Consider the following 27,956-nt stretch of genomic DNA (forward strand, 5'->3'; position numbering starts at 1 on the left):
GAGGCCAAGGCAAGGGCAGTTCCAGCAGGACCCAGTGAACGAAGCTCTGCACGGGGCCTGGGGGGGACGGGCCTCGGGCCCAGAGGCCCAGCTGACCCAGTAGGCAGGACCCTTCAGAGTGGACCCAGCTCAGGCAGAGACTTGCAGACCCACAGAGGCAGGGCACGGGACAGCCACCCACCCGGACGTCTTTAGGTGGGAAGCAGCGTGATGAAATCAGCATGTCAGAACAGATGAAATGACTGCCTGGGGTTACGGGTGCTGACTCAGAGGGGACCCGGAACCCCTGCCAGGGTGCTGGAGGTGTCCCACACTCTGGGGTTCAATGGCTCTAAGGTTTGTACATGACACCGCATCTAAGCTGTGCGCAGCCGGGTCCTGTGGGCTTAAAAAAAGGAGGCAGTGGACTTGACAGCGGGGTGCAAAACGACTGGGTGGCTCGGGGTCATCCTCCACATAGAAGCCAAAGCCAGCAAGTGTTTACCGGCCCTGGGGTGTGTGCTGTTGCCAAAACACCGGAGCGCTAAGGAAGTGGGGACATCTGAGAAAGCGACTCCTGGGAAAGTTCTCAGACAAGTGCTCACTGCAGTCGGAAGCCCACGTTCCGCCCCGGCACATGCCTGCGGCAGAAGCAGGACCCCCACCCCAACATGAGCAGGCCAGAGACCCTAAGGATCTGTGACGTTCTCTCCAGACCCATAGGTGGAGACCTCACCCCAAAAGCAGGTGATAAAACACTGAGTACACACCACAGAATCCCATTTTTGTATAAAATACACGTAGGTGCCAAGATGGCCAACTCTGCACCAGAGAACTGCAGGTGATCTTTACTTCCTACAATTCATTTATATAGTTATTCTAACTTTCTAAATGTGTACTATTTATGTCATTAACATTTGTTTTCCTGTAACGGTCACCTATGCCCAGACCCACAGGAGTTACCCTGACAGACAGACAACAGGTACCTGAGGGAGGCCAGGCCCCTTCAGGATCCCTGCGGACAGAACAGAACACGTAACCACCTCCTGGGGAGGCCCGAGGGCAACTGCGTGCTTAGCCTTAGAGCACAGGCTGCAGACACAGGGCCCAGGGCCAAACCCGGCCCGCCACCTTGTGTCATCGGCCCGGCACCTTGTTTCTACCAGCGGCAGCACCAAGCTCTCGCTTAACTGTTAAGGAATAGTTACATTTTTACAGTCCTCAAATTACATTCAGCCCTTTGAAGGACATGAGGCTGATGTGGCCCCCAGTAAAAATGAGTCTGACACCCCTGCTAAATGAACAGAACACCGGTGCAGACTCAAGGCTCCAGAGAAATGGCAAACCTCAGGGGGATTCCCCTCTTTGGACATTATTTTTAAAATAGATTTTGCTCCCTTCCACCTTGAAAACAAACCTGCCAGGTTCCACATGCAACTCATAAACTGCATGATAGAGCTAACTGGGGAGTCTTCACAGCAGGGTCGGCAAGCATTTGGGAACGACCCCCGACTGGCATTCTCCCACGACTTAAGCACCTGCATTACTAACCACAGCGGTTAGCTTGAGCACAGTGCTGAAGACTGAATGACACATGCGACCCCCAAACCCACGCAAAACCGAAGGCAAAACCAGGCACTGGAAAGTGTGCGTTGTCACCGTTGCTTGGTTTTGACCAGTCCCTAAAAACCATGCAAAGGGTCTACGTGCCCCTCATGCACCTGCTACACACGCGTGCACACACACACACAGATGTGTATCATGTGCACTTACATACCACCTGCCATCCATGGGTCTCAGAGGTCTGTCAGAAACCGCTTCACAAATCCCCAGCAAGATATGTAAATACTGTCACCTCCATCTTATACACAGAGCAACTTAAACGTGGGGGTGGGTGGCTCAGTGGCTTGACAATGGTTACAAGCCGAGACAAAAGCCACACAGGCCACCCTCTGCTCTCCCTTGCTCCGTGGACCGTCCCTCTGAGCTTTCTGTTGGCCCTGGTTTTAAACCCTGCATGCAGACCATTGTCTCCCTGGTGATGGAGGTGGCATTCTATTTCCTGCCCTGAAGCTGGCCAGGGGCCCTGGCTACACCGCATTTAGCCACAAGTACATCAGCCCTGCGTGAGTGGGGACAACTTGGCTGCTTGGAAACCCTAAGTAGCGTGTGTCAGCTGGCCCAGGGCGCCAAGAGCCACTCCAGGCCAAGCTGCTAACGCCTCCATCACTAGCCCAGAGCGACCCACAAAGCAAGCAGTGACGTCTCTGGGAGCCGGTGAACAAATGGGGCCAGCTCAAAGGCAAACTCCCCAGCCCACACCAGTTTAGCTGCGGGGAGAACAACCCTCACACACCTGCCCTCTCCCAGGAAGTGAATGCCATTAACAATGGGTGTACATCCATGACTACTTCTAATAGATTATTGCTAACAGACTTACTTATCTGTAGCATTTATCTGGTTAACAGGCTGTCCACCTTCTGAATGTAGATAGGATCAGCTTTTCACAGGCTTCTCTGTGAACTTTAACTTGGCCACAGGCCTTGGACAACCTTCCACAGCAGCAGATGTGGAGCTATCATTCCATCCCCTACTGGATGACACACCAGTCTGCAGTTTTTCTTTTTCTAAAAAGGCAAAATATACTATTCTGTTTCATTGACCCTTAGACTGCATTCCACCCAAACTGACAATTTGCTGTCACATCTGTAAAGAGTCTCAGTGAGTTCAACTTAGAAACCTAACTGGATGAAATACAGCAAGTCAAATATTAGAGCAGCCAACTTCCCAGTCCAGTCCACATGCTACTGTATCTGCATTTCATAAGGCGCGAGTCTATTACTGGCACACTTTTTACTTATTTTTATTTTTTAGAGACAGAGGAAGGGGGGAAGAGAGAAAGATCAATGTGAGAAATGTCACCTGGATGCCTCCCGTACGCACCCCAATGGGGGAACTGAACTTGCAACCTTTTGGTGCACAGGATGATGCTCCAACCAACTGAGCCACCCGGCCAGGGCTGTATACTATTTGTTTGGGTTTTTTTTTTTAAAGGAGTGGGATACTTGTATACTTTTCAAGAAATAAAAAATATATATTTCAATGGAAACATTTCATTAATTTACAGTTCTTTTGCTAGAAATGCTACTTGTGGGATAACGACCGGTAAGTGCATGTTGCTCTTCAGCCTTCACTAACGAACCAGACGTGCGCTCTCCGCGTTCACGCTGTGTCAGAGGAGGAGGACACACAGGGGAACGGGGCCATGTCACGCAGGCTGAGAGAGCTGACACCTCTCGGGAAGCCAGGACGCAGATGGGAGAGCTAACAGATAAAGGGCACCTTAGAGAGGGCAAGGCAAGGTGTGAGGGCTGCCCGCAGAGGAGGGCTGTCACTCAGCCTGAGGGAGGGAGCCCAGGCACATGGTGGCTCAACTGTTCCTCCTGCCTTGCCCCCCGCCCTCACTCACACAGACCCAGCAAGTACGGGCAGCTGGCATGACCGTCCAGCAGAAGTAAACAAACAGGCCCTGGCAGCTCTTCTCTAAAGACAGCAGACAAGCCGTATTGGTGAATCGAACGTTTTTAGCCATCGACTTGATGACTCACAGTCAAGCTGTCACCCTGGCAGTCGCACCTCAGCCCAAAAGTGAGCTCTCTCTCACCTCCCCCGCCTCACGTCCAGGGCACCCAGTCAGGACTGTCACTGGGGAGTGACACCCAGGTTCCATGGACCTTCTTTCTTAAATAACGCCCAAGCAAAGGTCAAGGTATTAGCAGACCCAGCAGTCTGAGAGAAAAGGACCAAGATATACAGATATAAAAAAAATCTACTGGAGACAAAGATAATCTGGGAATGGAAGAAAACTTGGCTCCAAGATATTTAAGAAAGATTTTTTAAAACCAGAAGAGGCTGATTTGAAAAAAACAGAGAACAATCAAAGAAGTGATTACAGATTTAAAATAGGGTAAGAGAAACAAAACATTCAAAAGATAAATCATGAGACAGAGAAAATCCACCAGAGCACAGGGTAGCTGGAAAGGAAATGTGAAAGAACAGATAAAATCCAGAAGTCCAGAGTTCCCTCAATGGAGGCCCAGGAAAGAAAAAGGGCTAGGAGTGGGGGAAGGACAAAAGAACCCAGCCCCTCCCCAGCTCTGGGTCACTCACCCCCCAGGGAGCGCTGATGGGGGCCCCTGGTCTTCCCATCCCAACACTGGAGGGGGTATACTCAGGAAAGGGGGTTGAGGACCAGAAAATGACAAGTGACTACCACCTTATTCATGTGACCTGATGGCACCAAGGAAGCCGGGACCACAGAACATCTGTTCTACAGGCACTCTAGGGACAACCCACCGGAGTCACTGTCACCGTGAGGAATGCTGACATCAGGGTGGAGGTACAGAACCTGGCACTAATGACCTGCCTCCAGGCTAGCATTAGTCCCCCTCGTGGGGTCCAGCTGTTCCACTGCTTCTGGCTGCACCGGCCCCCCGGGGCCCCTGTCCTGTTTACAAGGACATCGGGACTCTTTCCAGTGCCTTGGGTGAGTGCCTGGCTGGCCAATACCCTGCCTTCTCCAGAACGCCCCTCCGGCCTGCATCAGTGGACCCCCAGAACCGTGTTTGCTCCGTGGGGTCTGGTCAGGACCGACTGGCCCGGGAGTAGGTTTCTGACCAGTGTGCAGCAACTGGGTTCGCCACCCTAGACAGCTGGAGCTTGGTCTGGTGAGAGCACAGAGAGACAGTCTTCAGGCTTCAAGCTAGAGAAAAGGGCCATGAACCCCCGTAAATTGAAAAGGACAGGGTTTTAAACACCACAAAAGAGGAAGTGCAAGACAAAAGGTTCCAACGTGTGGTTTTCAACAACCAAGAACTGTAACTCAGGCAAAGGTGGATTCACCGGCAGCGTGCAGACTTCACATGAAGACGTGCTTCAGGGGAGCAGTCTCGGCTGAGCGCGGAAAGGTGAGGTCGTGTAAGAACGCTCAGGAAGGACGAGTTACCAAGTGTGACGCCCACAACAAAAGTACACTACACACCAAAAGACCTGCATGAGTTTTCCACATAAAACCGATGTAAAATACGGAGTGTATGTGTGGGAATAAATCTTAAAAGTGCGGGATCACGGTAGAAGGAATATAAAGGTGGATCAGGCTGAAATATTGACATGGGGTCTCTAAGCCGAAAATCTGAATTCAATGTTTAACACTATGGGGTAGGAAGGGGTTTAACAGCTTGGCTGGTCAGCTGACCCAGACTCAGTTTTCAACTGCACTAAATGGAGCTGAAACCTGCCGGGGTCTGTTATAAAGAGCTGCCTCGGTGTACTAAAATACAGGCACCCAAAGGCGTAGGGATATTGTTTTATTCCCTCTCTTACCCCCTATCATCTCTAACGTAAGATGCATTCATCATAGTGAACTTGCCATCACAGAATCTAAGTTACAGGGTCAGAGACAAGGAAGGTGACCCACGCTCCTGTGGGTCCGGCCAGCGTGCTGCCAGTGGTATGAAGGACTGCGGCAGCAGGCAGGCAGAGGTGTGCCTTTGTCACTGCCTCTGAGAGTCAGGAGAGCTGGAGAGGAAAGGCAGCAAGACCAGGGGAGACTGCGCTCTGTGTGTGACTTACTGGGCTCCAGTCCCTAGTGTGAACTACTGACCCAGAACTGTCGTGATGACGTTTTGTAGACAGGACAGTCTATAACCGGGCTTCTGGTCTCAGTCCTGACATGGAAGGAGTTTGGAAGCCCTCGCTCCAACCCTTACAGGAAAAAGGCTAAAGAAACAGAAAAATCAATGACTCTTCTGGGACCTATCAAAGACCTGAGGCTGTGGGGCAAAGTGCCACCCTGAAATCTGAAGAGGTGCAAATCCAGAGCGTCGCAGGAACAGTCTGCTTACCTGGGGCAGGGACCTGTGGGGCCGCACACAGGCAGGAACGCTTCCACGGCACTCCCACCGGAGGCCGGACGCTGCCCGGACTGCTGTGAGGGTGGGGGCTCCTAGGCCTGCAGCCTTGGCGGGCAGCAGCGCACCCCTTCCTGGGCACTCCTAGAACCCTACCAGCTGCTAACGGTTAAAAACCAAGAAAAAATCCCCTCCTATCTCTGACAGAGAGAAGACAGAAATTACCATCTTGAAATATACCCAGATCTTTCTCCAGAACAAAGGCCTACTCCCCACAGGAAAGCTTTTTCCAGAGCCTTATTCACCTAGAGGGGAAGAAATTGGTTAAATAAGTTACATCACAAACAGGGGAAGCTAATTTCTCCCTCTGCCAAAAAACTTTTTGAATAAGCCAATGATTTAACATTATGAGCATCTGAAATAAATTACTTTTGTACATGGCAAGCTCTAGCCTGGCCACCATCTACTCCCTTACCCAACAACTATTTTAATGTAACTCTCCTCTATGGGTCTTCAGCTTTAAAGGGACAGACTCTGACATCAACACTCTTTAAAGAGATGCCTATTCAATAAGCTGTTCTTGCTTTCTCTAAGGGCATGTATCTGTTCACAGCATTTTTATAGATTATTAACCATTTTTGTAATTTTTTTTCTCAAAATGAAATAGTTTTCTTGTATTATGTTTCAAAGATAAAATAGCATTAGCATTGTTAATAGGGCTTTAAAATACACACAAGCCCTGGCCGGGTGGCTCAGTTGGTTGGAGCATCGTCCTATACACCAAAAGGTTGTGAGTCCCATGCCCAGTCAGGGCACGTGTCTAGGTTGCAGGTTCAATCCCTGGCTGGGTTTTGTGCAAGAGGCATCCAATTCATGTTTCTTACATTGATGTTTCTCTCTCCCTTCCTAGCTCTCTAAAATCAATAAACACATCCCTGAGTGAGGATTTAAACATTAAAAATAAACAAATAAATAAAATGCATACAAGAAAACTGTTCTAGTACCTAAAGGTAAATATGGGGTGACAGAAAAGGAATTCTTAGGAAAATTCTATATTCAACCTAGAATCTCTCTTTAGCTCCCTCTGCTGGCTACCACTTAAATAAAGTAGGGGGGGGAAAGTAAACCTTTTCTCTGGGGAGATGCTGGCAGATGCAGGACCAAGCTGACAATGCTATTGTTACAACCAGAAGGGAAATTCTCTTAAGGTGAGTCTGATGACTGACTACCTTCCCTAATTAGGCTTAAGGACATCCAAACAGATTTGGCCATGGGTGGCAGGTTTAAAATAAGGGAAGTTCTTGTCGAGTCTGAATATGTTAATCATTAAATTGATATACAAATTACAAAAGCTTTTAATATAAAATAAAGCAACTATAAAGGGTTATCATTTAACAGTAGAAAAGTTAAGAACTTAAGTATGTTTCACAAGCTTTACAACAACAAAAAGTTTGTAACACACTATTTAATCTATTAGTTTCAATATTAAGGTTTATTTTTTTCTTCCAGAGTGAGATTAACAATTTAAATAATTATCAGGATGTATAAATGAACATCCACTCGGTTAAAACATTACTGCTTAAAAGTGGCTAAGAAATATTTTGCATGTAATAAATATAATGTCTAGGTTAACAGGCACCATCTTGAGAGCAGAAAAGTGTTTTTCATAACCAATAAATAAATTACATTCAAGAAAACAAGGTGTTTATATCTGAAGTATCGTATATTCTTAAATGTTTTTCTTCATATAGCACCCAAACTTCCAAACCGTCTAGAAAGTAGCTCCCAAAATATAACTCATACCTTAGGTCATAAAAATAAAGGCCAAGAAAAAATCAATTTAAGACAAAGTTTACAATTTATATTAACTCCCCATTCAATAAAATATCAATTGCCAATTTGTTAAAAGTAAATGAACTGTATATATGCAATCCATTAGTACTGAAAATCTGAAATATATATTTTTAAAAATCATTCTCAAAGTACTTAAAATATTGCATCTCTGGTGGCAAACCTGAAAATTACCAAGCATTTTATTTCCCTAGTTTTCATACTTCTGCTCCCATCCATACCCCTTTAACCTTTAACGGTCATCCAGCGATTTTTCTTTTTTTTTTCTTCTTCTTTTTTTTTTTGTAAATACACTTACTTATATCCCAAACACAAAACACTGACAAGACTCCTTGGCAACCAAGGAACTCCCGGAACAGTCCAAGCCTACAGCTTTGCTCCCAAAGGGCGGCCCAGGCTCAGTGACAGGGGGCCCATCACTGACCCTCACTGATGCTGGCAGAAGGCTCCTGAGAGTCCACAGCTGTCTGATTGCCGATGCAATCCTGAAGGAAGCTCCAATACATTCTGCAGACAAATGTCAGAGAATAAGTCTTTGATTGATAATTTTCCTATTTATTTCTGCCAAGGCGACTGAAAACACGAAAGCCTTTTCATCAGAGAGGTTAGCATAGATGTCAATTTCCTTTTCCTGTTTTTCTGTTAAAAGAAAAAGGGAAAAGCTTAATAAAAAGGAGGCAGATGCAGTCTTTTTGTCAAAAAATTTAAAGCTTTCAAGTAGTTCTTTAAATGACAATCTCATACGGAATACTACAATGTACACTAAATGTTATAAAGTATTATGCTACTGAACTAAAACAAAAGGAGTTACTGAAATGTCATGAACTAATTCTACATTCTAAAGATTAAAATGGGGACTATATGTATTTCTACATACCATCTACTTTCTGTATCACTGCTGTAAGAATCTCAAATATTTCTTTCTCTTCGCTAGTATGAGCCAATCACAATGTCTCAATCAAAATGGATTTTTCTCACCCTAAAGACACTCCCTCCTGAATGTCAATGGTGCCTTTATAAACTTCACCTCAGTCTTGCTGCCAAAATTAAGAATAACTAATATTTACTTGTATTTTTCCCCTCCTGGTTCCAAATGTATTCCAAGTTCATGGTAGAAAAAAATTTAAATACAGACAGGCAAAACGGAAATCTCCTATCCCATAAACCAGCTAAAACACGATTGACATCTTTGTGTGCGTTCTTCCACAACACTTCCAGGCTCCGCCATGGCTCTGCTTTTGTCTGTTGTTTTGCTTTTCCATCCAAGTTAAACACGTATGTAGCTTACAGTCAAATCATCTTTACAAAACTGGCTACCAGAAACAGAAGGCTCCCTCACGCACCTTTCCACTTTCCACTCTTGGGGTGCAACCACATTTTTGTTCCACTTGTTTCTTTTTGTTGTTACCTCTCTATCTCTAGGCAACATTTTTACACGATGCTACTTGTTGGTTTCTTGGTTTTAGACACTATTAATTGACTTTCCACAGTGGAAAATTAGAATATTATTGTTTTCCATCTCTTGTCCCCACCACACATTTCTCTCGCATCTTCCCACTGTAGTTATATCACAGTTACGGTGACATTACTCTTTCGTGTTCACATTATTCTAACTATGTAGGTGACTTCACTTTTCATGCACACTGTCTTCCCTGAAAAGATTCTCTTTTTACATCTGCTTAATTTTCATTATTAATTGAACCCCAACTCTCCCTAGTTGTATAAAACTTTTAGAATGTTTATACACATGAGGTATGGCATCAAATTTGTCTTCTTGAAGAAACATCTCCAAGTCTTCTGATCTGCTCCAGTCTCAAGTGCCTGCTTCCTAGGCCTACTAAACAACTGTCATCTTGAGACCTCTCTTCAACCCCACGCTGGAGACTCTCCTCATCGCTCTCTTGATCTGGACCCTGTGTCCCAGACCCCAGGAGACTTCCTTGGTTTCCCTCTCCATTTTCATGGCCTGTATCTTGCAGCAGCTTTCTGAGAAAGGGAGTACAGGTAGCAAATTTCTGAGACCCTGAATGCTGGAATATGTCTTCGGTCTACCTTCACACTAAGTCACAGTGTGGGTGACTGAAGACGCGTAGACGTCTTCTCAGTAACGTGACGGCAACAAACTGTCTGCCATCAACTGGTGCTACTGTTAAGAAAACCCAATGCCCTTTTTAATAGTTTTTTTTTTTAAATTATTGTTAAATTTATAGTAAAATACGTAGACCTTAAGTGTGTAACTGGAGTTCTGACAAACACATGTCCATGTGACCCACACCACAATCAAGATACAGAAAATTCCTCAGACTCCTTTCCTGTCAGCCCCTCCCGCCCCTGCCTCACCAGCAAGCCTGTGCTGCTTCTGTCACCACAGGTCCATGTGGTTGTTCTTGAACTTCACACAAATGGCATCATGTAGGATGTACTGTTTTGTGTCTAGCTTCTTTTCTTTTACATGTTCTTGAAATTCACTGATGCTGTTCACACGAGTAGTTTGTTCCACTGTACTAACTCTAATGCCATACTGGTTATTTTGTCTTTTTTCCCTGAACACTTGAAGGATGTCTCATTAACCAAAGAGATACGACTTATGATAATAAGCTTTGGCAGAATCAGTACTTTTAACCACCCGCTGGGAATGTGGCGGGCCAATGTGGAGATTCAAAGTTCTCCAGGTCTGGGAAAATTACTTGAATTATTTCGCTGATGACGTCCTTCTCCATCTTCTATGCTCTTTATCTGCAATGTCAACTATTTATAGATGTTGACCTCAAACTGGTCCTCTGAATTTCCTACCTTTCCCATTCTATTATTTCTTTTCCTACTGCTCTACATTTTGGTACATTTCTTTAATTCTGTCTACAAGCCGTTATGGTTTTTTATTTCTGTAAATCATATAACTACATTTATTTTTGAGATTCGTATTTTAAAGTTAATTTTCCAGGTACTTTTGACATCTGCAATTTCCTTTTAAAATATCATTTTGTTCTTGTTTTAGGACTATAATATCTTCTCTCACTAAGAATATTTATGAGAGTCTTAATTTTTTCTTCTTCATGAAAAAACTTGTTGTATCCAAGTTTTTTTCTTCCCTGTTGATTTGGTCTTAGCCTTCCATACTAGTTGCTTCCTTCCATGTATCTGGGTAGTTCTTGGCAATATGCTCACATCTAAGTAGAACCCAAAAATGCTGATTAGCTCCTGCACACACGAGGAGCCTGACCGTGGTCAGCACTTCCAGGTGATCTGACTGGGCCATTTCTTTGTACAATCCTTAATGAAAATATCTTTACTTTAGGCCTTATCTCTGGGCTCTTCAGAGTCCCTAGAGAAGACACTTCTAATCTCTTACCTGGAAGATATAAACCTTACCTGGAGAATGCAATGTTTACTATCTCCAATTTTCACCTATCTTCCTGATCTTCATACATGACCCCTGCCCTCAGTGAAGCCTGGGGCTCCTTAGACTGGTTTTGTCTTCCCTTTTCCAAAGGGTAAACGTGGAGAGAGGGAAGACGAGATAAACAGCCTTCGCAGGATATTTTTAACAAGAGTCTCTCAGACACACTGTGTTTAGCCCCGTTCTCACCACTGCACTCCCAGATAACTGATGCACGCACTCCTCATCCTAATGCAGCTGCGTAGTAAGATCACTTTTTTAGCTTTCTTTCCCCAAAGGAGCTTACAATTTAGGTTTCACAGGTGTGCTAAAGCAGTTATCATTTTCCAGAATTTTGCTGGTTCCCCTATTCCTTGTATTTGTGGGATTTGGCCATTTTTGAAAATATCATTTTACTAGGATTTGAGGAGTGTGCACGGCTAATTGTGTTTATTAAATCCACTGTGTTTAACTTGAAAGTCTACTTGAATTCTACATGTTCATTAATTAGGTATTCCGAATTGCCCGATGTATTTTAGTAAAAAATGTACTACGTTACTAATATCCAAAAGTAAGCATATTCTCCACATATGAAGACTCATCTTAAACCAACAAAAAATTAAGTTTAATGAGATTGTTTTTATGATTTTATAAAGACATGTTATCTTGAGGCCGAACAAGCTTTAGTTTTCTATTCTTTCTTCTTCGTATTCTTTTTCAAAATTAGAAAACAAGAAAGCCAATTTAAAATGTGATTTTAGACACACTGTCAGGTAGTCCTTATTAAAACAATGGTAAACCTTGCTCCAAATATTTCAAGTGCCCGATGCGCAGGGAGTCAATAAAAACTAAATTAAACTGAATAGCTACATAATACTAAGAAGCATATCAAAGAGGTCTATTCTAAAATATACAGACACTTCAAAAGTTGTATTCCCCTCTCTCCTGTATTTTGAGAACTTGGTGTGCTTCAAGGGTTAGCAAAATACAGCCTGGGGGCCAAATCTGGCCCGTCCCTGTTTTATAAAGTCTACCTGGCACAGAGCCATGCCCATTCATTTACACATTGGCTATGGCTGCTTTCCAGCTACAGTGACAGAGCAGAGTAGCTGTGACAGACTGGATGTCCCACAAAGCCTGAAACATTCATCTGTCTCTTTACAGAAAAAGCTTGCTGACCATTCCCCCCCTCCACCCAGTCTATATGAAAAGGTTTATTTATTCTACAAAAGTTGCTTTGACAATTTCCTGTTTGTAGTAAAAGCAAACAAATTAAAACATATTTTACTCTAGAAATAACTTTCTTAAAACTTTTTTATAATAAACTGAGAATACTTGAAAAAAATTATAGCCAAATAAATGCTGCTTTCTTCCAGCGACCATGACACAGCAGCTCAACTCCTGGTGCCGTACAGACTGCGTCCCTGACAGAGACCGTCACCTTTGGTCTGCTCGCCCTCTCCCCCCTCTACGCCCCCCCCCACCAGGAACACTCCTTCCCCGTTCTTTGGGTTACATTCCCGCTACTGCAACTGAGAAGAATGTTCTGTTTTCTGGACCAAGCACTCTTTTCCTCTCTCCTTTTTTCTGTTGACTTTTCATTACCTCGTTTCCCTTCTGAAAGTCTTTACCATAGGTTTTCTGAACATCCCACTGTTAAAGCAACACATCCAAATTGAGAAAATGACTGAAACTCTCTGGAAGAGCAGCGTAACAGAAGGAAAAAGCAGTAAAATGACCCAAGGACTTAATGAATATCTAGGTACAGTCTTCACAGAATACAGTCAAACACTGTATACACCTTTTGCCTTTAGCCATACAATATCACACCTTTACTTTGACAAAAGTTCAGAACAGCTCTATCAGTGAAGTCACTTCCCCCAACAGCAATAACTTTATTCAGACAAAAGCAGAGGAAAGTAGTAAACGGGTAAAAAAAATTTCAATGTCTATAAAAAGAGAAATTTACACTTATACTTGAATACTTGAATACCTAAGAATGACTACCTGAAAAAGCAGCACCTAACTCAAAAATAACATAAGAAATTATAAAAGCATTTCACCAAAGATGAAATTATTTTGATAGAGGTTTTTAAAGAATTACGAAGAAAAACTATCCCTTTTTTCCATTAACTATTAGCTTGAAAGCGTCAATTTAAAAAAGATATTTATGGGCATATGAGGATTCACTGCACAAGTCTCCCTACCCTTATGCAATCACTGACATCTTCCATGATGAAAAGTCTTTTTTAAAGATGTATAAATCTCTCATAGTGCCCATGCCAGAGCAAACTGTGGTCTTCAACCACTGCCTGGCTTCTGCCCACAGGCTGCAGGCACTGAAGCAGACTACACAGTGGGGGAAAAAATAAAATAATAAAACATGTTTAAATCAAAGAAAAAGAGAAGCTCGAGTTTTAGTTAATAACTAAAAACAAGGCAACTGGCTGGAGCATCATCCTGATGAGCCAGGGCTGCGATTCCATCCCCAGTCTGGCACACACAAGAATCACCCAATAAATGCATAAATAAGTGGAGCAACAATCAATATTTTTCTCTCTCAAATCAATACATTTTTTAAAAATTTTAAAAAACAAGATACTGGTAGATACTAAAAAGGGAGAACTGTAAGGAGAAATACAAACACATTTTGGACCAAGAAGAATTCACCTGAGTACCCAAAGAGCTGCCTCAAAGTGGGGAGCACAGAATGAGCAATTAAAAATTCATACTGGCCCCGACCAGTGTAGCTAGATTGGTTAGGTATTGTTCCACAAAGCAAAAGGTCGCAGGTACAATTCCAGCTCAGGGCACAGGGCTGGGTTGCGGGTTTAGTCCCTGGTTGGAGCACACACAGGAGGCAGCCAGTCGATGTTTCTCTCTCACATCAGTGTTTTCCTCCCTCCCTTCCCCTCCTCTAAATATAAATAAAATCTTTTTTAAAACTTCACACTGAAGAACACTTTTATAGCAAGGTGAATATTACCTAATTCAAGCCTTTAGTTTTCCAATAATAATTAAATTTCTGTCTTTTTTTAAACAATCATCTACCTTAGAGGAAATGCTTTCAAAATAAAATATGAGTGGTCATTGTAAGTCCAGGAGTTCAATGCCTGCCACTTTCTTCACTACCTAATTAAGATCTTAGAAAAATGTAATTGGAAAAAAACTGCTTGGATTTATGCATACCTCTTTCTTCCTCATGTTTTTTGGCAGATGCACTTTTAGGTCTTCCTCTTCCTCGTCTGATATGATCTGAATGGCTGTTACTTCGAGACCTCTTTCTGTTTTCTAAATCCTTATTTCCTGTAGAATTTATCTTCTCTCTCCTAACTCTCTCTGTGCGCCTCCTCTTGGCCTCATGCTTGTTTTCTGTATGGATGAATAAAAGTGATACATTTTAGGGCTTAGCAAGAACTGTTTGCCCAAGTCTCTCTTCTTTTTTCTTTCTAAAAGCACTGGAGTTTGCTGCCTGGCAAATTTTATTAAACTACAGTACAACCATGACATCTATGCGTCTCACATCCACACGGAAAAAAATTCAGCAGAATGCAGATGGTTCCCATCCACACACGAGGTAGAAGGAGCCTTGTAACAGAAGACATTTCTTTACTTGGCACCTTTAATTTCGCCCCACAACTCGCACAATACCACAGCAATCTTCCTGCCTTTTTCTCTCTGCTTCCAAGATAAAAATGGTGAAGTAAAAGGAAAGGGAAAAAAAATCCTTTCTTCTTTGCCACTACGCAAATTATAGATTGAAATATGTCAAATATCCAGAAGCAAAACTGACCTTAACTATAATATATTAAGGTCATCAATAAAAAGCAAACAAAAAGCATCCACGGAAAATATTATAAAACCATTAGAAAAGTAAGTAGTTTTCCCTTTAGCCACAGATGAGGTCATTTCTAAGAACATGCTGATCCCTAAGCGGAATAGCAACAGAGGAACTTTACTCAAAATGGCGATGTAATTACTACAAAAAACCACCCTCTCCAAACAAATCAAAATGGTGGATAAGACAGGCAAAATTTTTTAAAAAACAAAAACTTGCTTTAACACCTATCTGAACTCAAAAGTAAAAAAAGAAGATTCCCTAAATTCTTAAAATCACAGTAGAAAAGAAGCAAAACAAAAAGGAAGAAACTTCACACCCCCGAAACTGAAGGGAACAAGATAGGACTGTACATGAGCATGCTTATTAGGCTAGTGCAAAATCTTTTAAAATTTTAAGGTAAAATAGTAATAATTATTTTCAAATACCACATCCTTGAAGAATTAGTTAATTCTAAATCTCAGATTAGGCATGTACCATATGATACAAGAACATTTAATTATTCCAGACTGTAAGTAAGTTATCAAAGACAACCAGAGTCTTGTTGAAAGACGCAAGGGCTAACTTAAAGAGGCTCCTGCTGACCATTACAGGACAGTATGAACATAATAACAAGCAGTAACTATTATAAGTGAAAGTATATCAAATAAATATACTTAAACCACATGACATTAAATAAACAAAAGCAAAAACTACTTGGCCACTATCAGAAGATGCTAAAGAACCAACTCACTATTTTGAAAACTTAAAAGGGAAAGAATAAAGCATTAATCCTGCCTTTTCTATTGAATAACCACTCAATGAATAACCAAAGGACAGATAAAAGTTTCTCATTTTAGACTCACTGCAGCTAAAAATGAAGAAGGAATGATAAGAGTATCACCATTTTAAACCTGAAATGAACGAAAGAATCTACTAAATATCAAATACAAAATACTATACTCAAAAATTAACTCAATGAATTGCAGACCTAAATTTAACAGCTAAAACTGTATTTAATACTTAGGAAAGAAAGGGAAAAGCTTCATGACATTGGATGTGACAATAATTTCTTAGATATGACACCAAAAGTATAGGCAACAAAAGAAAAAATAGACAACCTGGACTTTACCAAAATTAAAAACTTCTGTGCATCAAATGACACCATCAGTAGAGTAAAAAGCAAATCAGGAGTGGGACGAAAATACCTGTAAATACAGATGAGGGGTTAATATCCAGAATAAAAAGAACTACTACAACTCAACAACAAAAACCAACTCAATTCAAAAATGGGCAAAAACTTGAACAGACATTTCTTCAAAGAAATGGCCAATAAACATATAAGAAGATGTACAACATCAGTAATCATTAGGGAAATTCAAACCAAAATCACAAGATATCACTTCATACCCCTTAGAATGGCTATTATCAAAAGCACATACAACAAGTGTTAGGGAGGATGGGGAGGAATCAGAACTTTTATGCACTGCCGGTGGGAACGTGGAACAGTGCAGCCACCGTGGGAATTACGGCAGCTCCTCAGAACGTTATCGAGAATTACCACGTGATGCAGAAACTCCACTTCTGGGTGTACAGCGAAAGAAATGACGACAGGGAATCTAACAGATGTTTGTACACCCAATTTCACAGCAGCGCTATTCAGGAAGCCAGAAGGCAGAAGCAGTTCCAGTGTCCATGGATGTATGAGTAAACAAAACAAAACAGGAAGGAACTTCTGACACATGCTACCACATGGGGGAACTCTAAGAACATCAGGCTAACTGAAACAAGCCAGACACGAAAGGACAAACACTGTATGACTCCAGTTCCAGAAGGGACCTGCAGCAGTAACACGCACAGGCACAGAAAGAACAGTGGCTGCCTGGGGCAGGGGAAGAGGGATGGGGAGCTGCGGTGTGGTGGGCACAGGGTGCCTGTTCCGGAAGATGAAAAGGCTCTGCAGACGGGCAGTGGTGGTGATTAAGTGCACAATGTGAATGTACTTAATGTCACTGAACTGTGTGACTTAAAATGGTTAAAATGCTGAATTTTGTCATGTCAATTTTACCACAATAAAAGAAAAAAATCACATTTGATGAAAAAGAAAAAATTATAAAACAAGATGAACTGCTAAAAACTGAAGTGCAAAAGACATACTAAATAACAGACATCTGCAGACAGAATTACAAACCTAGGAAGGGGAATCAATGAAATTTCCTAGAACAAACCAGAAAGAGAAAAAGAGAAAACATGTGAAAGGGAGTAAGAGAACGGTCCAAGAAATCTACTAGTACTCACCGGTGACAGCACTGCTAATCCCCTACCCAATACCCACTCTCTCCTCTCCATTAACAACAGATCCTGTTCTGATCAAGAGTGCAATGTGCCCTGCTAACACATACACATTCCAAAAAAGAGGAAATGAAAATAAAAATAAACAAACATACACACACATTCCAAGACTCCTGCAGCTGAAGTGGCCATGGAATTTAGTTCTGGCCAATGACATGTAAGTGGAATTGAGTAAGGTTTCCAGAAAGATTTTTTTAAGGGGATAAGAATGGCTGTCATGCCCCTTGTCCCTCTGTCCTTCCCCCTTCTTCCTGCTTGGAAAGCTTATGGGGGCTTTGGAGGTGCCACAGCTACCTCACGGTGGGATGAACACCTCTGGGCATGGAAGAAAGAGGAGAGCTAGGGCCTCAGTGCTGTCAGGGAGCCACCAGTGGTGGAGTGCCAGCTTCCTCTCTCCCCACTGACTAGCCCCGTAAATGGTCTGTCCAGGCCAGTGTCAGTCAGGTTCGCTGTGGAGGGGATCCTTCTATACCATCCAGCAAGTATGTCAGAAGGAAAAGAGAAGAGAATAGGGAAAAATAAATAATAGGCAAAAACTGCCCTACGCTAAATCCTCGAGCCTTTGATTGGAAGGACATAATGCCAAGGAAGAATGAGAACATTTAAGTGAGAGTACAAAGTAAAGGCATTCTCCCCATGCAAGATGGGAAATGTACACCACATGTGTGTCTTGAAAATTTTTCCAGGTCTGAAACAATTTCTGCAGAATTTGTTCCAGAAATAAAAACGTATGAGTTAAAAAAAAAAATGGTTCTAAGAACAAGTGGGATTCCCCTGGAAGACAATGGAAAGACACCTGAGTATCTCTGACGGCTGTGCCGCCCGTCCTGAACCAGCCTTCGTTAGAAATCAGAAGAATCTATTCAGAAAGGTCTTAAAGATGAATAGAGATCATTATAAAAACTCTATGACTAAGAACCTAAAAGTACAGGCACAGAGGTGAAGGATACAATTTTTCATCAAAGGGCAAAATAAAAACGGTGTGACAGCCATGTTCCACACTGAAGCAATTTCAAGTGATGAGCATGTAGGAAACAATGTTTTCTGAAACAACAAAACCAAACCTTCATTGTCAAGTATTCAGCATTGAGGATCGCTGATTACTGAATGAATGGTCAATCATTTTGGGTTTATTAAAAGGTACTGGCAGTAACATTTCTCCATATTTCTTCCTTAACTGAAAATGAATGTCATTTATAGACTTTTTTGCTTATTTATTAGCCTTTGCCTGTTAATTTCCGTAACAGATTTTGTTTATTTACATATATTTTCAGCTAGACAAAGTTCCATATATTTCTAGTGTCCTACCTCCCTGTTTCTATGTATGCTATGAAGATATAAAAATATTAAGTATGGCCCTGGCTCGTGTGGCTCAGTGGATTGAGTGCCAGCCTGCAAAGCTAGGGGTCTCTGGTTCAATTCCCAGCCAGGTCTGGGGCCGCAGTGGGGGGCGTGTGGGAGGCGACCAGACACAGATGTTTCTCTTCCTCCCTCCCCCTCTAAAAATAAATAAATAAAGTCTTCTTTAAAAAAATAAAGATATTTAGTATATATGAAAAATGAGAGTTTGAACAATTCAAACCTAGATAAAAATCTACCTGATTTGACAGATTTTCCTCCTGCATGTCAAAAAGTCACAAATAATTACTAAAAAGATTTCATCCCGCTAAAATTTAAAATAACCTTTTATAACTTTGATTTCACTTTTTAAATTAGTGCAATTTTAGCTTTAAAGATGTTTCTATTTTTCATTTAAATGTTAAATTATGCTGCCCTGGTGGTGTGGCTCAGCTGATTGAGTGCCAACCTGAAAACCAAAGGGTTGTCAGTTCAATTCCCAGTCAGGGCACATGCCTGGGTTGTGGGGCCAGTTTCCCCAGCTGGAGACATGAGAGAGGCAACCCCACATGGATGTCTTTCTCCCTCACTTCCTCCCTTCCCCTTGCTCTAAAAATAAGTAAATAAAGTGTTAAATTATGCAAATAAGCCTTCCTTGATTTCTCCTTGTTATCTAGTGATCTATCCATTTATGTATTTACTAATATATTACATGTAGAAATCATTTTGTGGGGTTTTAAAAACAAACAAAAAACAGAATTTCCACACGATCCAGCAATTCTACTTCTGGGTATTTATCCAGTGAATACAAAAACACTAACTCAAACCCTGACCAGTGTGGCTCAGTTGACTGGGCCTCACATTCTGCAAACCAGGAGGTAGGGGCACATGCCTAGGCTGCAGGTTTGGTCCCTGGTTGGGGCAAATATGAGAGGCAACCAGTCAATGTTTCTCTCCCTCTCTAAAAATAAGTAAAACCTTAAAAAAAAAAAAAAGCCAAACCCTAACTCGAAAAGATGTATGTACCCCCATGCTCACTGCGGCATTATTTATTGTGCAACAGCCAAGATATGGAAACACCTAAGTATCCACTGATGCATGAAGGAATAAAGACAATGTGGACCATTATTCAGCAATAAAAAATAAAACAAAATCTTGCCATTTGCGACAACATGGATGGACCTTGTGGGCGTTATTCAAAGTGAAGTAAGTCAAGCAGAGAAGGACAAATACCATACAATCTCACTTTGTGTGGATTCCCAAAACAAGCAACCACATAAACCAACCAACCCAAGCCCATCGATACAGAGAACAGACTGCTGGCTGACAGAAGCAGGGGTCCGGACGTGGATAAAATTGGTGAAGGAACACCAAAAGGTACAAACTTCAGTTATAAAATCAGTAAGTCATAGGACTTCACGTGCAACACGGTGACTACAGTTAATAATACTTGTATTGCGTGTGTGAGAGTGGGTAAGAGTAAAGCTTAAAAGTTCTCATCATGACAAAAAAATAAATTGTAAAAAAACAAAGGAGTTCATACAAATGTCGTTTTGTACTTTTTCCTTAATAGTGTTTTAGAGGTTTTTTCCACATCGGCACCTAAAATTCTGCATCCTTCTCATTAGCACAAACTGTTGTTCCCCAAGATACACCCTACTCAATTAACCATTCCCCTGATAACGTCTGGCTTCACAACTTTTTGCTATTATAAACAGCAATGCCTGAAAATTCTATTAAGTATTTAATTGTACATTATAAACGATTACATCTCCGGGCCACACGTCTATTGATAAAGAAGTCTAGCCCTGGCGGGTGTGGCTCAGTCAACTGAGCACCAGCCCGCAAACCGGAAGGTTACTGGTTTGACTCTCAGAGAGGGCACATGCCTGGGTTGCAGGCCAGGTTCCCAGATGGGGGCACGTGAGAGGCAACTGGTACATCTTGCATATCGATGTTTCTCTTCCTCTCTTTCTCCCTCGCCCCTCCCTCTAAAAATTAATAAATAAAATTTTAGGCAGTCTAGATTCTAAGTTACATGCATTTGAAACAGGTAGCAACTACTGTCAGATTGCTCTCCAAAAAGGCTGAACCAACTTAAACTCACACTACTGCTATGAGCACTCATCTCGCCGTCTCCTAGAAGCACTTAGAAACCCTTTACATTTGTGTCAGAATGTCAGCAAAAAGAATGGTATTTTATTTTAACTGCATTTCCCTGATTGTTAGTGAAGCTGATTACCTTTCCAAGATACTATATATTATCCATTTTCATTTCTTCTATAAATTCTCTGCTCATTTAAATTGAAATGTTCTAGATCCCACTGACAACAAGTACTTGGTAAATTACAGAGATTTTTAAAATTATATTCTTTTCAATTCCCTACATACTATGGATTACCCAAGGCAAATCTTAAGAACTTTTATTATAAAAATGAGTACATCACCAATAGTTTCTCCCCACATTTTAAGAACAAAAGCCAAACTTCTTACTCTGGTTTACAAACCCTACATAATCTGGCTCTTGCCTAACCCTCTGGCCTCATCTCCCACTCTCCTGCTGTCTACATCAAAACCACACTAACCTTTTTGTTCCTAAAATATACCAAATTTTTTCTAGCCTTAGAATTTTTGCATTTGCTATTTCATCTGTCAGGAATGTTCTCCGGATCTGATCATGACTAGCCCCTTGTTCCTATTCAGCTTCACCGTAAATGCCACTTCTCAGAGAGGCCTTCTCCAACCATTCAATCACAAGTAGCCTTCTAGTCACATGCTGTGACAGCACTCTATTTGAATTTCCTGGAAGACATTTATCACAAGCTGATATTCTCCGTTTATTTGGTTCACTGTCTCTCTCCTGCCACAAGGATGTAAGCTCTGCTCTGACCAATGTGGTTCAGTTGGTTGGGCGTTGTCCCACAAAGCGTAAGGTCACCATTTCGATTTCTGGTCAAGGCCCACATCTGGGTTGCAGGTTTGGTCCCCGGTCGGGGCGTGTACAAGAAGCAACCTTTTGAATCAATGTTTCTCTCCTCTTCTTCCCTTACCCTCTCTCTAAAATTAAATAAATAAAATCTTTTAAAAAAAAGAATGTAAGCTCCATTACAACAGTGAATCCACCTCGATAGTACATTCATTCATTATTTTATGCCCAAGGCTTAGAACAGTGCCTAGCATACAGCAGGTGCTCAATATTTGTCCTCGATCTACTCTTATTTGAGGATCATCATTATATAAAGTTCTGACTGTATCAAAGAATAAATAAAATTTCATACTTTTAATAAGTATATCCACTGAGTAAATCCAATTTGTCTAGTTAATGAGAAAGTAAAATTCAAACAAAATTATTTTTTAGATCTTCTAAATCAGGGAATTATAAACAATAGTCAATATATCTAAAAATTATATTCACACTAAAATCAAATTATATTTTTCTAGCCACTAGTTTAAAAAAACTTTAAAGTTGTTACAAAAATTTTACCAGCATGATAGGAAAAGCCCCACTGTCCATCAACCAGTAAATAAACAAATCGTGGCATATCCATACAAAGAATACTACTAAGCAATAAAAAATAATTAATCCTTATTGATACATACAACAATATGGCCGAGTCTTAACCTGAGCTCAGTGAAATAAGCCAGACAAGAATGAGTACGTACTGTATGACCCCATTCATATAGAGTTCTAGAACAGTGACAGAAAACACATCAGTGGTTATCTGGGGGTGGGGGCAACAAGGACGTAAAGAGGAACTAGAACACTGTTGGGAATGAGGGGCATGTTCATTATCTTGATTGTGGTGATTGTTCGGTTGATATAAACGTTTGACAAAACTTATCAAACTGTACACTTTAACCCAGCGGAGGTCACAGTCAAAAAACCAAAAGGTGTTATCACCAAACTGATGGCTTAAACGTTATAGGTTGACATTCGTCACATACAAACGTGCAGCTAGTCATGACTGAACCTATGTACCTGATATATGTAACAATACTTAAGAAAAAAGTTTGTTACCCTGGCTGGTGTGGCTCAGTGGATTGAGTGCCAGCCTGCAAACCTAAAAGTCACCAGTTCGATTTCCAGTGGGGGCACATGCCTGGGTTGCGGCTGGGTCCCAGACTAGGGGCATGTGAGAGGCAAGAGATCCATGTATCTGTCACACACTGACATTTCTCTTCCTTCCTTCCCCTCTCTCTAAAAATAAATAAATAAAATCTTTTAAAAGAAAGAAAGAAAAAGTTTGTATCTCTCAGATCAGCCATGATCAGCTATGACCTATGCAGGGTTAAATATGTGTGACTTACTGAATGTCGATTATACTTAAACTTTTTTTTTAATCAAATCAGGTACATATCCTTGCAAAAAATCCTTCAATGGCTCTCCACACACCAAAAACAGAAGATTTGTTACAAGCTTTATCAGCATTATAAGGGATGACCATTTAAATGGAATTAACAGCAAACTAATGTCATAAGCTGACTTCCAATAGCTAGTAAAAACCAGACATGCCTCAATAGATTTTAATTTTTAACATCAACAAAAATGCACATAATAAATTCACAAAAAATTTAAATGTCTACATCAAAAAGCTAAAAATGTGATACACACTCAATTACCTGTAGAAGGTGGTGATTTCTCTGGGTGCTTTGCATTTAAAAGTTTTCTGCTAATAAATATGTAACCACAGGGACATGATTTACATGCAACAGGAACCTGTAGAAAAAAAAGAAAAATATTACTTTTTCTGTTAAACTTCTCAGTGTTTACATTGCCTCCTAAATTGAATGATAAAGTACCTGAAGTAAAAATCATAATTTATTTAAACCCCGCCTTCTTACAACAAATTATTTGAGATGCGTACTGTATCCTATACATCATATTCTAAGGCTTTACGATATCATCAGTATAGTAAATGAATCTAAAAAACAAAAACAAACTAAACAAGCAACTAGAACAGGAACTGAATCAGACGCAGAGATCAAATGGAGGATTATTGGTGGAAAAGGTACAGGGAGAAGCATAGTTGGTAGGTACAAAACAGATGTTAAAGACATGCCCCTGTATAGGAAATGAAGAAGCCAAAGAACTTACATGCACCACCCAGGGACAGGAATTTGGGGCTGGGGGGGGGGGGGCCTGCTGGAGGGAAGGGGGGTACCAGGCCAAGGGGGGCAAGTGGGGAAAATTTGGGACAACTGTAACAGTGTAATCAAAATATAAAAGAAGAATTATTAAATAGGGTGGACAGTTACAATAATATTAACCTCTTAAATCATAGTGTAACTGGGCCCTGGCTGGGTGGCTCAGCTGGTTGGAGCAATGTCCCATACACCAGAGCTGCAGGTCTGATCACTGGTGGAGGGGTGCACAGGAGGCAACCAATCCACGTTTCCTTCTCACACTTATGTTTCTCTCTCTCCCTTCCTCTCTCTAAAATCAATAAACATATCCTTGGGTGAAGATTTTTTAAAAAGCATTTAAATAATAGTATAATTTAGATTTTAAACAAACAGCCTAAAATTCCTTCAATTTTAGTTGCAATGCCAAAGGTAATGGCAATACAAGTTCTAATGCTACACTTTCAGGAATTTAAAATAGAAAAAAATCCAAAATTTGGATTACTGATGGCTTATTGTGTATCAATTTATTTCTTGAAAAATGTATTTAGGTTGTATGTTTTACAAGTAAAACAGGTTAAAAAAAAAAAACCTGCAAGAAACAAAATCCTGGCCCTATATTGTTTCACTGACTTTAAAACGATCTAAATAACCACATTATAGAAAACTCCTATTAGTTGCGGCTAGAAGAATCAGTTAACTATAGTGAATGTTTGCTGTATGTCACATGAAATTTTCTACAAATGAAAAAATCCCAGCTCTAGTATTAAAAATTAATGCAAAACAGAAACATACACAACAGAGAGCAGGAAATTAACAAGCAGCAGGAGCACCACCACACTCAAAATGGCTCAGTAATCTGGGTTTAGTGGATGTGAAACACTTGAAAATGAAAAGTATGTAATGTGGTTTAGATGTTTCAAAACTGTATTTTCAGTAGAGGTATGTAAAAGGGATGTTCCAAAGCAGCTAAAAATTGAGGTCTGTCTTGTTTGCTGCTCTCTGTACCTGTTTTTTAAGCTCACACACATGTGTGTCTTCAATTGGAGCAATCTCACCAATCTTCAAAGATTTTCCATTTATATTTATAAACTAAATTCTAGTTTCATATCTGTCAAGCAACTTACATGTATGAGCAGTATTCTAATGTTTAAAAGACAGTTTTCTGGATTATAATTTTTTTCTTGTTTATAAGAAGCTTGCACTTTCAAGTTATTAGAATTCTAAAATTATTTTTTCAACTCAGTTACACTAGTAAAAGATAAAGCACTTTTAAGAATCACTAAAAGTTTTAATTAGTGCCACGTATGTTATATTCCCCTAAATATTTAGGGGCAAAGCAAACCAACATTTTAAATTACGTAGTAGCGTCCTCTGGCCTGACCAGGGTCGCTCCTCCCACAACAAACCCCCGTGAGGGCACTTGGAGGGGAGGTTTTTGCAGGCACGTGAGGTTATGGCGTGGGGCCCTCAGGATGAGGGAAGTGCCACGAAACGAAGAAACATCAGAGCTCTCTCTGCAAATACAGTGGACGTGCAGCCTCCAGGCTGTGAGAAAATAAATTACTGTTGTTTGAATCATCCCATCTACAGTGTTTTGTTATGGCAGCTAGAGGGGATTGTGAGTGTAACACAAAATTAACGTGATCTCCAAATAAAATGCTGACCACGTTGAGTTGAACCAGTTACAGGGACTCCTACAAGTTTACTACCCTTTCCTTTCTTTAACCAGGACATCAAAAGCAGGTTATTTTTCCTAAAACGTTACTTTATGCCAAGTAAAACAAAGGTCAGGGTTTGCAGTAACTTGTGTCCTGCAGAAACTGGAATGCACAACGCATACCATGCAAACCTTACACTTCTGCACTGGTAATTGGAACAAATGGAAATGACTTAAGTATTGAAATAAACTCCTTTAAAGAAACCTAAATTGCAAAGCCCAATTTTGTCGGAATTTAACAAATTTGGTTTATTGGTAAGAACAGAAGTTCGACTCTTCACTTGGGAAAACACGACTAAGTTGTTTTGATAACGATACTCAAACTGCTAGGATCAATAAACTGTAATTCTCCTTCCACAGTCTTCCTCTGATAGCATCTCCACCGCTGCCCATAAAAGATACTGAATAAAACGTATTTTGTTACAAGATTTGATCAACCTGTAAGATTGCTCCTTCAAGAATGCACTAAAATCAGCATATTGAAAGTCTCCAGCCATTTTAAATTACTCCCGATCAAAAAAAAAGAAGGAAAGGGGGAGGAGAGAGGTAGTCATTTTGAAAAAATTCTCTCGGTGGAAAAGAAAAAACACACCCAGATCCGCAAGCTGGCACGAAGTAAGAGCCTTACGAATGGTTTTAATTGACAGCTTTAACTCATTCGATTGCAAGGCTTTGAGGTCCGTCTATTATTCCAGTAAAGAATGAGGTGTGCTTACACTGAAACACAGTAAAATGGGAATTCTTAAATTACAGCTCCAACACCATTAATTCTGTGCAGAAAGCAGGTATTTAAAACGCATGATACCACATATGTATCTTTTAAAAGATCTGGCAGCAGAGACGCCAAGTGTTTCACAGAGGATCCCGTTGGGGGGTGCGCGAGAGGGGCGCCCCGAAAAGCAGGGCTTCCCGGGGGCGATATGAAATCCAGTTCCATTAAACACAATGTAAGGAGAGATTTCACGATGATTCATGTCAGAAATAGAGGAAGTACATGGAGGAGAAAAAAATCTCCAAATTCGCCGAAATTTAAAACCATTACACTGCGGCCCCTTTTGTCACCTGCGGGCGCGGCGGGGACAGTCCGCGGCCCCCGCACAGGTCCGACCGGAACAAAGCCGCCCTGCGGGGCCCGAACGGGCTTTCCGAGCCAAGACGCCGCTCCCGCCGGGAACACGCGCGTCCCCGCGGGGCCGAGGAGCCGAAGGACGCAGACCCCGCCACCGACCCCCGGGCCGCCAGGCCACTCCGGGGCCAGCCCACGCCCCCTTCCGTCCCGCCCGCCGCAAGACCCACGCTCGCCGTCTCCCCACCGCCAGGTGCGCGCTGGGCCAGCCCCCGCTGTCCCGCGGCCACCCGGGCTCCGGCCGCAGTCCCGCTCCGCCGCGGCCGCCAGCCCGAGGGTCCGCGCACCCTCGGCCACCCCGACCGGACGACGCGGCCTCTCCACAGCCAACCGCCGCGGCAACGGCCGCCCGCCCACCGGCCCGCAGCCCACCTGTTGGTCGCATTCGGGACACGATTTGGTAGCCATCTTCACTTTCTTGGCCCGACTTGCGGACATGCTCCCCTACTGCCACGGCCGCGGCGGCGGCGGCGGCGGCGGCGGCGGCGGCGGCTCGGGCTCCTCCCCGCCCCCAGCTCCTCAGCGGCCCGGCCTCCGCCGCCCGGTCCCGCAGCCCAGACTGAGGCGCTGCCGGGCACGCGCGCGCGCGCCGCGTGCGCGAGGCCGCGCGGAGCCTGCGTGAGAGGGGGCGTGGCGCGGTGTGGCGTGGCGTGCGCCGGCTCCGTGAGACGTCAGACCGCGCTCCCACCCACCTCTAGCCGACTGTAGGGCGGGTCCGTATTCTCACGAGAACTGCCGGGCCACCCCTCAGGCGAGACAATGGCCACGCCTTCTGGCTGTTGGGAGGTTTGTGTCGGGGCGTGGCTCCAGGCTGGACGGGCGTGGGAGTCGACCAATGAGAACACAGAATGCTGATAGCTGCGGGGCACGCCTCCCCCGGGAAGCTGGAGGACGCGAGCGCGAGAGCGAGTGGAAGGTAAAGCGCACAGCACCGGTGCCGGCGTTTACTTCATTAACTGTTAGCAAGTCTAATCATTGAGCACGTGTAGACATCTGATAAGTCTACTATGTATCAAGCCCTGGAGTCGGTGCCTCGAGATATAAAACTGGTTGTCAAATATTTATTCAGTGCCAATTCTGCCACACAAATGTGAATACCAGGAAGTGCTGCCCTCAAAAAAACACGCAGTCTAATGTAAGCGACCTAACGTTCGAATCCAGAGGAGTTGTGTTGTTGACGGGAAGAGTGAATCGGTTGACTAGAACGTCCTATCAAAGTTTAAAATACACCTAGCCTTTGATCTAGCAATCCCATCCCTAAGAATTTGAAGACAAGATATTCTCCACCGAAATTCGTTTGTACAGAGATGTTGCGCTTTGCAACATTGCTTGTCAGAGCAAAATCAGAAACAGCCCAGGTGTGCATC

General features: G+C 42.4%; 2 protein-coding genes across 5 annotated transcripts in view; both read right to left on the minus strand.

Moving 5' to 3' along the window:
• The window catches only part of MYLK3 (myosin light chain kinase 3), a 33,629-nt gene extending 31,191 nt beyond the window's left edge, over positions 1-2,438 (minus strand). The window contains exon 1 of one of the 3 annotated variants that reach the window (XM_045188428.2): positions 2,420-2,438. Coding sequence is in view for 1 of the 3 variants with exons in the window: in XM_045188426.2 (XP_045044361.2) it covers positions 1,753-1,770 (18 nt within the window). In the remaining 2 variants the exon portion in view is untranslated. Of the gene's footprint in view, positions 1-1,752; positions 1,971-2,419 lie in introns of those variants that run through there. The other 2 variants (XM_045188426.2, XM_045188427.3) reach the window with 2 other exon arrangements.
• Positions 2,439-7,364: 4,926 nt separating this feature from the next.
• Positions 7,365-27,226, minus strand: C12H16orf87 (chromosome 12 C16orf87 homolog). Of its 2 annotated transcripts, XM_024551462.4 has the most exons (4): positions 26,962-27,195; positions 23,243-23,339; positions 14,305-14,487; positions 7,365-8,378 (listed from the first exon to the last, which is right to left on the minus strand). In XM_024551462.4, exons 1-4 carry the CDS (start codon positions 27,025-27,027, stop codon positions 8,260-8,262), a joined length of 465 nt encoding a protein of 154 aa, XP_024407230.1. In that variant the 5' UTR covers positions 27,028-27,195; the 3' UTR covers positions 7,365-8,259. The 2 variants fall into 2 exon arrangements, with proteins under 2 accessions (XP_024407230.1, XP_024407231.1); XM_024551463.4 differs by lacking the exon at positions 14,305-14,487 and having other exon boundaries at positions 26,962-27,226.
• Positions 27,227-27,956: the final 730 nt, after the last annotated feature.

Source organism: Desmodus rotundus, chromosome 12, assembly GCF_022682495.2.
Source record: "Desmodus rotundus isolate HL8 chromosome 12, HLdesRot8A.1, whole genome shotgun sequence".
Classification (NCBI taxonomy): Eukaryota; Metazoa; Chordata; class Mammalia; order Chiroptera; family Phyllostomidae; genus Desmodus; species Desmodus rotundus.

Coding starts and splice junctions, on each gene's coding strand:
- C12H16orf87 (XM_024551462.4), bottom strand. CDS start 27,027: ATGTCCGCAAGTCGGGCCAAGAAAGTGAAGATGGCTACCAAATCGTGT. Junction 23,340..26,961: donor GTCCCGAATGCGACCAACAG/GTGGGCTGCGGG, acceptor TTTTTTCTACAG/GTTCCTGTTGCATGTAAATC. Junction 8,379..14,304: donor AAAACATGAGGAAGAAAGAG/GTATGCATAAAT, acceptor TTCTTTTAACAG/AAAAACAGGAAAAGGAAATT.